Below are 10,907 nucleotides of genomic sequence, written 5' to 3' on the forward strand. Positions count from 1 at the left end.
TATTGTGAGATCTCCGCGGGCTTATAAATGCTTGTTGCCATTAAGCACCAACTCATCCCTCGCCAGGCTCGTGGCTTCAGCGTTATGGGTCAATGTACGGTTAAATGGAAGGTAGCCAATATGGTATTGAGGCAGCAAGTCCGACGGTCACTAACACGAGAGAAGGGATGCGTGGAACGATACACGAAAGTACATTCCTAACGAAAGTGTCACTGTAGTGACAAGATAGTGTGGGTGAGAGAAAAGGTTATTTCATTACCGCATTAGCCATGCGTCAAAACTTGGTGCATATCTCCTGCACTCATATACATGATCCTCAACTCCATGTTTAGATACGTAAAGTACGTTAGAAGCACCATCGACATTGATCATTAGGGTAGACGACTCCAGTCATCAATCCATCGTCAACACTTTTTCCGCCAGGGACATTGGTGAGAGTAACTTGTCCCGCTTTGCAATTTCATCGAAGGTTTGAGTCGGTGAGGCTGAGTGACGTTGTCACATCTAAGCACCGTCATCATCACCGAGGCGGAGAGCACCCTCACGGTTGAGGCCGTTAGCCCAGAAGCCACCGAGGTCAACATCGGTCTCGCGGAGCTTGGCGTGAGTGATGATCAACCAAGTACCAAAGACTGGCTTAGCAAGGACATCGAGGATGGCATAGGCGATGATCTCGCCATCGACACCGACACGGCGGGCACCGTCAGCAAAGCCCCAGACACTGGATGATGTTAGTGATGGCTGATCATGCGTTGATGAGTCGAACTTACATGGGGTAGGCAGTCCAGAGAAGGAGAGTGTAGCCAGCAATGGCAAGGAAGAAAGAGGCGACGTTCTGGCCCTTGGCCTGGACAGCAGCACGGCCGTTGACACCAAGTTGCCAGACGACAATGAGGTAGGCGAAGCAGGCAATGGTGTACCATCCCCACTTGGCAGGGGTACCCTCAGAGCCGAAAGCAGCGAAGAGGCCGGTGAGGACCATGATCAGATCAGCGACAATGGCGATGGAAAGGTGGGCACCGTTCATGCCGGCCAGGAGACCGAGGTCGAGGAGCAGGAGAGGCGTGGTGATAGCCCAGTCAACGTAGCGAGCCCAGAAGACCTGACGCTGAATCTCGTGGTGGGTGTCAGGGACGTGGTCGTGCTGCTCACGGACATGGATGTGGTGAATGGAAACACCCTGGCCGGTGGCCATGGCGAAGTAGGAGATGGCAGCCGTGATGGTGATCAGCGTTGTGATAACATAGAAGAGGCGCTTTTGCTGCGAGGCTGTGAGTAGGCTGGTCCAAGTTTCAGCTCGGCGTGCTACGTACCACTGGGATCCTCCATGCGAGGCCAGCGAAGACACCAGACGAGATCAGCATGATGATGAAGACAACCCATAGCGTCTTTGTGCCCGTCTCGCCGACGAACTGGTACTCGGGCGAGTCGGGAATGACGGAAGGGATGGGAGCGACGCCGGTGGGCGAAGCGGTGGGGACGGCAATGAGCGAGGTCTTCCTGAGGACCTCCTCGAATTGGTCGGCAATCATGATGGCGGTGGTGAGGCTGTGAATTGATGGACAGCGACGGTACTGGGAACTGAAGGTTGGGGAGTCGGGGAGGGACCAGCAGCGGCGGAGGTTTTTAAAGAGAAGACGCAGGCAACAGCTCGGTGGGCGGTTATGCTGTCACCTGCTCCAAGCTCTTGCAGGAGCTGTACCAAGTAGGAAGTCACGACGTCATCTCCCCTCACGCATGCACTGCCGGATGGAGTCGATTGGTTGCAGCTGCGGGACAGCTGAGAGCTGGATCGCGGTCCAAGCGCCGGTAAACAGCACGGTGCAGAGGGACGGGGCTGGGTCTGCAGTGCCTCCGCAGTGCTGGAGTGCTTCTGTGTCGAGCCGCGCGCTGGGTGATGAGAATGAATTCATTGCGATGCCCATCCGTGTCCGCACCGCGCGCAGTGCTGCTGACGCTCCGAGGATTGGCGATGCGCCCAGCCATGCGAATCCGCAAATGCCATCATCGATCGCCCCAATGCACCCCACAGTAACCAAGCGCACAAAGCGTCAAGGATCGCACTTTGCATGTCTCGTATGACAATCACGTGACATCAGCTCAACCAATTCCTGCCTTCTGTCCTTCCTCCAGGATGAGGCGCGTCGTCCGCCTCGCAAAACAGGTATTTGGCACAAACGGGCCTGGACACTCCGCCACAGGAATACGCCCCGACGTACCATGTACATGCGGCTGCTCGCACGCTCGAGCTTCAACATGGCAGTCAAAGACACTGCGCTTGCAATGCCAGTCTGACATCTCCCAGCCAACACGCCCAGGCCGCAGCTATGCTGATGCCTCATTCTACGTCTCGTGAGTAACAGCCATCATGCCTGTTGTCAGTGCTCAATAGAAATGTCGGTGGTCACGATCGAGAGAGCACCAGTGCCCCACCAAACCACGGAAGTCTCTGCTATGGCCTCAACTAGTATCGACGTGAACCCACCGTTCTCGCGAGTCACCGGCATGGCAGCCCAGAAGGCAGTCTGAGTCGAAGATCAACGGAGATAGGTCAGACAGGTGGCAGCCGAGTTGTCGAGTACTCAATGTCAGCCCTGCCTACTGCCAGTGTTGCGTGGAGCGAGGCACAGTCTGGACATTGTTTTGGGGTTGCCCTTCTGAGAGCTCGGAACAACAGCTCGCTTGGTACTAGTGCTTCCGCGCCTGCTGACGAATGACCGCCGCGCTGGTTCGTCTTGGTTCGCTCAGCGCTGCACTGTCACAAGAACATGGACTGCAACACCACGCGGCTGTGAACTCACGACAAGGCCCCCAAAGCACGCGATTGCGGCGGCATTTGTCTATCCGCAAGCGAGACGACAAAACCAGCAACACCACGGACTTTGCACCAACCACGTCTATTCGCTCCAATCATGACGGATGCGGTGGATTCATGGCTTAGCGCAGACATCAAGGTGCTCCACGAACTGCTGTCGAGCCTGCCAATTTTTCAAGCTGCACCGAGCCGACTCAGCAAAATCCCCTGTGCGTCCATCACGGTGCTGAGTTGCTTATCTCCCTCGGCGCAATAAGAGCACCTGCATCCCAAGCATTTAACAAGAACCATCAAGCTGGGATCGACCAAATTAAGCATCACTGATCTGTCAATCCACGCGCCTGGAACCCGATAGTCGTCCTCATTCTAGATCGGAGGCTAAAGCAGGGCGCCATTTTACATCTGTATACCACAAGGCGACCCCGCTGGACCCTCATCATCCCCAAGTCGACCTGGTCCTACCTTGACTCAAGCATCTGTTACCCTCAACATGGACGCTGCAGCTCTGGAAGTTGCACGACTCGTGCTACGACAGGACCCAGGGTCCGGGGCGGACACAACGCCTACCTGTGAAGGGTCCAACGACTACGACGGACGCATGGGTGTTCGTATATCAGCGGTTTTTGTGATCCTCATGGGTTCAACATGGGGTAAGTGACTTCTGCTTCCCAATACACCGTGTGCTTTATCCTTCATAGCTGGTTGTCTATGTTGCATCAGCCTCTCCTCACACTCACTCGAGCAGACGCGCATTTCAATCTACCACATCCTACATCACTTGCTAACACCCTGAAGGTGCCATATTTCCAACGTTCGCCAAACGTGCAAGGACCAAGCTTGTGCCTGCCTGGACCTTCTTCGTCGCCAAATACTTCGGTTCCGGAGTCATTATTGCTACAGCATTTATTCACCTACTCGCTCCTGCAAACGAAGCCCTTGGGAATCCATGTCTTGTGGGCCGAACCATCTCTTCTGACACGTACCCATGGCCTGAGGCAATCGCCCTAATGACGGCCTTTGTCATGTTTTTCCTCGAACTGATGACCATGCGCTACGCCAAGTTCGGAGGCGATCATGGCCACGACCATGGCGACAGCCACTCTCACAGTCACTCCCACTCCCACAGCCACGATGACGAGCACAGTCTGGAAGACAAGCGCATCCCCCGAGAAGAAACAGAACCCAGACCCTCGCACGTCCGCGGTGAAGACCACCTTGGCCATCAGCGCGACCACGTGGACAACTCGACACTCGACCCCAACTGGGAATCCAGAGGCATCATCCCCGAGACCTACGCTGCTCAGCTTACCGCCGTCTTCATCCTTGAATTTGGTGTCATCTTCCACTCTATCTTCGTCGGCCTAACCCTTGCCGTTGCCGGCGAAGAATTCATTACTCTCTACATTGTCATCGTCTTCCACCAGACATTCGAGGGTCTCGGTCTGGGCGCCCGTCTCGCCGAGGTTCCATGGCCGAACAGCAAGCGCTGGACACCGTACCTGCTAGGTCTGGGCTACGGAATCTCGACACCGATTGCCATTGCCATTGGCCTTGGTGTGCGAACCACCTTCTCTCCCGAGTCGGCGACCACACTCATTGTCAACGGTATCTTTGACTCCATCAGTGCTGGTATCCTCATCTACACCGGCCTGGTAGAGCTGATGGCGCACGAGTTCATGTTCAGCCCGTACATGCAGAAGGGTCCTGTGAGCAGGACGCTGTACGCTTTCGGGATGATGCTTCTCGGCGCTGGTCTCATGGCTCTGCTCGGCTACTGGGCGTAAGATGCGAAAAACACTTAGACGACAGTTTTGGGGAGGATGACTCGTTCTTGCTTTTTTTCTTCTGCCTGTTTATATAGATGCCGATACCCTAGATTGTGGTGGTTGAGGTGGCAGTACATTGTTTTCATTGCATGGGAATTCCGTATCTGGGATACGTAATGGATTATGCCTCCTTGTGAGTATATTGGTAGAGGAGGGTCGCTATTAGGCGGCCAGGAAAATGTATACATACCGTCTTCATACATGCTCCCCTCTGCAACTTGTTTCTGATATAGGATCAAAGCCTACGGCAACAGCGGCATTGATCTTCGCTGTATCGGCAAGTCAATCTAGAGTACAATCGCGGAAGAAAAGTCACAGACGACGTCGCAGACGCAAAGTATTGTGCAGAGCCAAGTATGTTTGTATTCCAGACTACGGAAGGGAAGGGGTTCGGTCTCGATTGGGGGGGGTATCTCATGAAAACACAACACGAAGTAGTCGCAATGTCGAACGAACGAAAGTCGCAATGTCGAACGAACGAAAGCGTGGCAGCTCGGAACAAAGGCAGTGCCAATGCCGACATGGAGGCCCTAAGATTGAAAAAGTGGTGCTCAACATTGCATCCCAGTGACTCGCCCATGATACATTAACAGTCAAAATAGGTTTAAAGGAAAACAACAGTCTATCGCTCTGACAAAGAAGAGGTCGTCCAACGTGCCAGAGTGAAGAGTGTATGCCGATTGCGCCGTGCGGAAGCCTTGAGAAAACGCCAAAGCCGGTAAACGAGCGCCGTGGTATATGCAAAAGATGACAAAGGAGATAATGGGCTGGTCGGTGAGGGGTTTGCTTGCTACGATGCTTCGAAGGCCTCGATGGCAGTGTGAAGGTAAGATAGTTGGTCACCGAAAGGTGAGCCCAGTGGCAAGAAGTCATCCGGCAGATCGTGAGCGCCGTGCTTCACATGGCCAACATCGACGCCGCTGTCACGATTCTCGGCTCGTGCAAAGTCGGGGACAGGCGGGTCTAGAGTATCGGCGGCGCGTTGTGGAGGGCTCCAAGGACTGAGAAGACCTCTGGCCTCTTCGTGGTCGGAAATGTTCTCCTCGTCATCCTCGGTGACAAGAACGCGACCACCTAGTCGGACGTCACTGACGCTGACTTTGTAATCCAAAGCCTTCTGTGCGTCCTTGATGAGCTGATTTGTCCAGCCTAGACATCGCTTGAGGCTCTCGTTCATCTTCTGACTGTCCATCAGCAAATCGCGGTGTTTTGCCAGGTCCAGCTGAAGACGCTTTTCGTCCTTGAGGCGATACACTTCATCGCGCTCTGCTCGGACGCTGTTCCCCAGCACACTTTCATCGAACGAAGACTCGCTGCTTTCCATTTCCTCTTCGGACGGCAACTCCTCCTCTTCCTCTTCTTCTACCTCTTCCTCTTCTTCTGCTTCGGACATATCAGAAAGGTCGCTGGCCCGCTTCGTAGTAAAGGTGTCCAGGGTTGAACCGATAGCGTCGATCGAGAAGCGGCCAGCGCGACTCATTCGACGAAATCGTTTCAGCTCTGCCTTTTGTTTGCGCATCTCTTTCTCTAGTGAGCGGTTGATGGCGAGAAGGGATGAGTTGCTGATCTCAAGATCGAGGACTTTACGCTCGCGTCGAGCGTTTGCCGCCAGCTCGTTCATCATCTCAAGCGCACTTTGGCCTCCTGCAGCTTTCGTGGGGCTTGTCAGCCCCGGTGAGGGTAGAGCATTCTGACTAATAGCCAATGGCGAAGGCGTAGGCGCTGTGTTATCGGACACAGATGAGCCATGACTGACGACCCGATTGCCATGATACATGGGGCTTGGTGTGTTAGCACGGGCCTCGTGTGAGGGCACCCTTCTCAGGTCAGCGACAGAGTCGATCGATGACAGACTGGCGCTTTTGTAATGCCCCGGTCTACTGAGCGACGACGTAACGCTCGACCGCCTTCGCGAATTGTCCGGTTCTTCCGTCACACTGATCCCAGATAGCACAGAGAGAGCCGAATTACGGGTATGCAAATTCGGTCGCATAATTTGTGAGGCACCTTTGCGGTATGACAGGTGACCCCAATCCTTGGTTGGCGAAGGGGCTCGGACCGTGGGTCCATGTGGAGCATTCGAGTTCGGTGGCAGGTCCGGTGCAGCTGCGACCATCGATGGGCTCAGTGTGGGTGGCGATCGCAGTTCTGGAGTTGAGTCGGCATGCAGGAATTTGCTCTCCAGTTGTGGCCTGCCAACAGTTGAGGGCACTTTGCCAACGTTGGACGATGCCTTGCCAACGGCTGAGGACGGTCTACCCACAGCCGAGGTTGGTGGCGAAGGAATACCAGGGCGTCGAGGACTACTGGCCTGGTCACCGTTTGCGTGAAAGAAGACGGGTGCCTTCTTCTGCGGTGGCTTCGGTGGCGGCACTGGCTCCTTGGGCGACTTGATGCTATTCGCGTGGAAGAACATAGGCGAGGCATCTTTTGCTTGGCTGGTCTCAGGCGGCGTGTGATTGTAGATGCTTGACAGCGGCAGCCGCGGCGTCGGCGTGATGTTGTGATATTTGCCTCCCACAGCGCTCCGTGGTCGATGGACGGCCGGCGCACTGTTGATCGCATTTATTGCAGGCCCACTTTGAGCATGACCATGCTCTCTGTGCGCATAATCGACCGTGGACGATGGGCGCGAGCTGATAGGGGTCGTCGCGGGCGAGACATTGGGCGAGGATGCATTGCTGCTCACTCCTACCCGTGACTTCCGGGAAGAGGTGCGCGGGGTGATGTTGGTGCTGAGGAATGATTTGGCAGGGGTGGTGTCCTCCTTGATGGGAGCGGCGAGCCTCGGAGCAACTCCATTGGCGCTGCGCACAGTGCGACTCGTCTGTGAAGTACTGCTGGTAGGCGCAGAAGGCGCAAGGGCCAGGCGAGGGGTAAGGGGTGCTTTTGTAGTTGGTGTCTTTGCGGCGGTCCGGTTGCTAGCGAGCGTGGGCTTCAGAGGCCGCGAGTTGTTTGGGGTATTTCGGTCGATGGGCATCCTCCAGATGGTTGTGTGTTGTTAGGTGAGGAGGAGAGTGCCTGGGTAGAGGCAGTTCATGGTCGTGGGAGGCGGCAATGTGGTGGTTGCTGGGGGGTCGGCGGTGTTGATGATGATTGTTTTCGTTCGGAGGCGGTGGCCGCAGGGTTCGATGGCGGTGGGAGGCGTGAGAGTGGTGACCCCGCGCTATAATGAAAGTGATGCAGTGTTTCCCGCATGCGCAGTCGTATCCATTGCCCTTGGGAGTTAGAGAGGGGGGTTTGGGCGGGGAGTGTGTCTGTTGTGGTGTGATTAACCAGATCTATGGGCATCGTTGATCCCTGATGAATCCTCGGCCGCTTCCCTGCATAGCTAGCGTCACGGTAGCGCGTCATGAATCGTCAAGCCATCATCTCGCCATAGGCAGCTACAACACCACGCTCGCCCTCGCCATGTCGAAGCATCTACCATGACCAGCAATGCGACAGGGTCTGCCCTTTCACCGCCACACTCGCCCCCACAGCCAATCTCGACCTCTACCTCACGTCCGCTACAACATGTCTCCACCAAGACAGCGGACGCGTCCGGGGCTCCCGCCACAAGTGCGTCAACCGGCAACCCTGCACCGCCGCCAGACTTGCGCCAGAGCACTAGGGCCATGCGAGCAGCTGCCCAGGGATCAGAGCCCCTACACCCGCCAGTGGTTGCGTCCAACCCCAACGAACACGACTCACTCAAGTACCATCTACTAGGGCCCTCGCTCACGAAAGCTGGCCAGGACACAGTCGACCAGCAAAAGGTCTCAGAGATCATATACAACGCGTCGAAAGGGTCCAAGTTCTTCAACAACGAGGAAGTCAAGGACAAGAACCTCACAGAGAAGATCTCAAAGATCTTGGCGAAGAAAAGCCAGCTAGAGAAGCTCGATCTCTCGTCAGATCTGCGCCGTGCGGACGACTACATTGCAGAGCTAGAGCTCAGTCGAGACCTGAGCCAGACTGTGGTACACCTAGATTGCGATGCTTTCTACGCAGCAGTGGAGGAGCTGGACAGTCCTGAGCTCAAAGAAGTTCCCATGGCTGTGGGCAAGGGAGTGCTGACCACCTGCAACTACCACGCGAGGAAGTTTGGGTGTCGGTCGGGCATGGCAGGCTTTGTTGCCATGAAGCTCTGTCCTCAGCTCATTTGCGTGCCACTAAACTTCTCAAAGTACATGGCGAAAGCACAGGAGGTTCGCGAAGTGTTGGCTTTATATGATCCAAATTTCGAGAGCGCCAGCTGCGACGAAGCTTATCTCAACATCACACAGTACTGCGAGGACCATCATATGGGTCCAGAGGAAGTCGTCAGTCAGCTGCGGGCCGATGTCTTCGAGAAGGCGAAGATCACCGTATCTGCAGGAATCGCGGCCAACGCTAAGCTGGCCAAAATTGGATCGAACAAGAACAAGCCCAACGGGCAATTTTTCTTACCGAGTGACAGACAGACCATCATGGAATTCATGAAGTCTATGCCGACTCGAAAGGTGAACGGCATCGGCCGTGTTTTCGAGCGAGAGCTAGACGCGATTGGTGTCAAAACCTGCGGAGATATTTACGCGCAACGAGGCTACCTAGCTCAGCTTTTCGGTCAGAAAGGATTCCAATTCTTGATGCATTGCTACCTAGGTTTGGGACGCACCAAGATCCAACAAGCAGAAGAGTCTCATCGCAAAAGTGTTGGCACCGAGACTACTTTCAGAGAACTAGGGTCGCCGGATGCTTTGCGTGAGAAATTGCGGTGGGTAGCCGACGAGCTCGAAGGGGATTTAAAGCGTACCGAGTACAAGGGCAGAACGCTTTGCATCAAGGTCAAGCTACACACATACGAAGTCCATACACGCCAGACCACGCCACCTTTTGCAGTCTATCGTGCAGATGATCTGTACAAGTACAGTCTGCCAATGCTGGAAAAGTTGATGAAAGAGATCCCTAATATGAAGCTACGACTAATGGGTTTGAGGGTCACGCACATTATCAGTACCAAGAAGCCTGGAATCGACTTTTTCGGGCGTAACCGTTTGAATGGAAACACTCCAACAAAAAAGCGAATCAACCGGACTGGTGGGGAGTGGGAGGTCTGGCCAGAACAGGACTTTGAGGAAGCGGCAGCGCAAGAACGTAACGACGAGATGAACGAGCTAGAGCAGCTGTCCCAGGAATACGAAAGAATCCAAATACGGGAGGATGCTGGAATAGGCACCACTCCCAAATCGGAGCCTGTTCTAGACGAGCAATGGACGTGTCCAATTTGCACTCTCCCACAGCCGCCAGACGATAGCACGTTCAATGCGCACATTGACTTTTGCCTTTCACGCGATACTATCAAGGAAGCTGTCAAGGCTACAGCACCAACGCCATCAACAGCTTTTGACAGACAGCCCGGCATCTCGAAGCCGCTGCAGAAGAAGGTGAAGAGAGGTCGTCCAAAAAACGAGCCACAGCCGTCAGAAGAGCAAGCGCGCGAGAAGCGACGAGCGTTCTTCTCGCCGGGAGCATCTTGATCCAGGTTCGTTTTCACGATAGCATACCTATTCCACGTGTAGGACGATACAATAATAATGATACCCATGAGCTTAAGCCAATATCAACGCATGTGGATGAGTAAGTGCTGGCGATTTCACAGCAACTTCGTCCATCAAGATGAGATGCTCGAGGATAACAGACTGTGGTTAAGCACTACAGAGATGAAATGTTGTGCCACTTGCATTTTGTGCCGTGTACCCACCAGCTTCCGGTACCGCCATGATGTTGGAAGTGTATGTGTCGCAAGGTTACCTACAATTCGCACTGCAACGACTGCTGCTATTGCAAAAACAAGGACGTCGTATAGAGTATCCATGCTGTAGCACAACAGGTAAGAGGCATACAATTTCGGTGCATGCAATTGCACAGCGCTAGCGCTGTTCGCGCCTGCCACTCATCTGCGTAGCACAACAGCATCGTCTGCAGATAATCCCATTTCCCCTGCCTCCAAACTTCTTATCGGCTCGTCACTCCTTTGTGCATCGCGCGTATTCGATCTGCTAGACTGCTTGAATGCGGTAATGTCGTGAGGGTGGCGCTTGTAGCTCCATGTCCGTAGTTCCCTTCCGATAGACGAAGGACGCAAGAGCGTTCGCAAACCATATTGGCATTTTGTGGACGGCGCACATCGAACGATATGCCCCTTTTGCGCGTATCCCCTGGGAAGTGACTTTCGCAATGACGCCAACTCTTTATACTTTTGTGCGTGTGCCGAGGCAGCGGTCTGATGTAGATGGTGGTGA

General features: G+C 54.6%; 4 protein-coding genes across 4 annotated transcripts, besides 3 other annotated features; 2 read left to right on the plus strand and 2 right to left on the minus strand.

The window, feature by feature from the left end:
- Positions 1-504: 504 nt before the first annotated feature.
- Positions 505-1,532, minus strand: EKO05_0004141 (uncharacterized protein; the record flags this gene model as incomplete). Its single annotated transcript, XM_038939088.1, has 3 exons — positions 505-721; positions 771-1,261; positions 1,314-1,532. 3 exons carry the CDS (start codon positions 1,530-1,532, stop codon positions 505-507), a joined length of 927 nt encoding a protein of 308 aa, XP_038799955.1.
- Positions 1,533-3,305: 1,773 nt separating this feature from the next.
- On the plus strand, positions 3,306-4,599 carry EKO05_0004142 (low-affinity Zn(2+) transporter zrt2; the record flags this gene model as incomplete). The annotated part of the gene is made up of 2 exons (XM_038938865.1): positions 3,306-3,465; positions 3,611-4,599. 2 exons carry the CDS (start codon positions 3,306-3,308, stop codon positions 4,597-4,599), a joined length of 1,149 nt encoding a protein of 382 aa, XP_038799956.1.
- Positions 3,912-3,945: a tandem repeat.
- Positions 4,600-5,088: 489 nt separating the features above from the next.
- Positions 5,089-5,123: a tandem repeat.
- A 308-nt stretch (positions 5,124-5,431) lies between these two features.
- EKO05_0004143 (uncharacterized protein) lies at positions 5,432-7,621 on the minus strand (the record flags this gene model as incomplete). Its single annotated transcript, XM_038945508.1, has 1 exon — positions 5,432-7,621. The coding sequence occupies one exon, from the start codon at positions 7,619-7,621 to the stop codon at positions 5,432-5,434; it is 2,190 nt and encodes a 729-aa protein (XP_038799957.1).
- Positions 5,960-6,023: a tandem repeat.
- Positions 7,622-8,069: 448 nt separating the features above from the next.
- EKO05_0004144 (DNA-directed DNA polymerase) lies at positions 8,070-10,142 on the plus strand (the record flags this gene model as incomplete). Its single annotated transcript, XM_038945509.1, has 1 exon — positions 8,070-10,142. One exon carries the CDS (start codon positions 8,070-8,072, stop codon positions 10,140-10,142), a length of 2,073 nt encoding a protein of 690 aa, XP_038799958.1.
- Positions 10,143-10,907: the final 765 nt, after the last annotated feature.

This window comes from Ascochyta rabiei, chromosome 6, assembly GCF_004011695.2.
Source record: "Ascochyta rabiei chromosome 6, complete sequence".
Classification (NCBI taxonomy): Eukaryota; Fungi; Ascomycota; class Dothideomycetes; order Pleosporales; family Didymellaceae; genus Ascochyta; species Ascochyta rabiei.